This window comes from Bison bison, unplaced genomic scaffold, assembly GCF_000754665.1.
Source record: "Bison bison bison isolate TAMUID 2011002044 unplaced genomic scaffold, Bison_UMD1.0 scf7180017864171, whole genome shotgun sequence".
NCBI classification, from domain to species: domain Eukaryota; kingdom Metazoa; phylum Chordata; class Mammalia; order Artiodactyla; family Bovidae; genus Bison; species Bison bison.
Genome location: NW_011494743.1, coordinates 4,327,423 through 4,328,234, shown reverse-complemented (window position 1 = coordinate 4,328,234; position 812 = coordinate 4,327,423). Strand labels below are relative to the sequence as shown.

General features: G+C 50.5%; 1 protein-coding gene across 1 annotated transcript in view; it reads right to left on the bottom strand.

The window, feature by feature from the left end:
• The window catches only part of IRAK2 (interleukin-1 receptor-associated kinase 2), a 58,218-nt gene extending 57,682 nt beyond the window's left edge, over positions 1–536 (bottom strand). The window contains exon 1 of the mRNA XM_010842114.1: positions 179–536. Within this exon, the coding sequence (XP_010840416.1) occupies positions 179–455 (277 nt within the window). The 5' untranslated portion in view covers positions 456–536. The remainder of the gene's footprint in view (positions 1–178) is intronic.
• Positions 537–812: the final 276 nt, after the last annotated feature.

Below are 812 nucleotides of genomic sequence, written 5' to 3'. Positions count from 1 at the left end.
AATAAAATAAAATCTCTCTCCAACTCCTGCTTCCCTGGCTGCACCATTCCTCTCCCTGGGGGTGACCACTGTTATTAATTTCTTACTTGGGTGGTAAGAAATGTCTTTAAGATCAGGAAAGCTTTTAAGGCCAGAAAGTGCAGTTCCTGCTGGCTGTGAGGGGACTGTGGGGACTCACAGTTGAGGATGATCTGGGCGGCGCGGTAGAGCTCCAGGTGGCACAGGAGGTCCAACAGCTGCTGGACGGTGGCCTGCCGCATGCCCCACCACCACAGTAGCTCTCGTGTGATGCTCACACCCTGGGCCCGCTCCATGGACTTGATCTTCCGCAGCTGGGTCAGGTCTGTGATCACGTAGGAGGCGAACTGCATCCAGTCCCACTCGCTCAGCGTGTCCATGTTGCGGCACAGGTCGTCCAGCACCCAGGAGGGCAGCTGGTAGATGTAGCAGGACATGGCCAGGCTCTGAGGGCTGCCGGGCAGGCGGCCTGACAACTGAGTCCGACGCAGGCAGGACTCCGCTTCTGTACCCGCGGGCTCGTGGGTCCACCCACCGCGGGCCGCCGGGAAGTAGGCGGGGCCGACCCTGTGTGCTTAAATTTTTGACTTAGGTAATGAAGAAAACTTACTTTTCAGTTTATAATAAGCTAATAGCAAAATGATATGCATTCCAAATAGCCACTAATGGCATAAATTTACTATCTGATTTAGATAATGTTAATAGTATAACTAGACAATACTAATTGCCATACAATTATTGTAAAAATAATTGATGACATTTACCAAATAATTTATTTGTAGCACTGAACAACT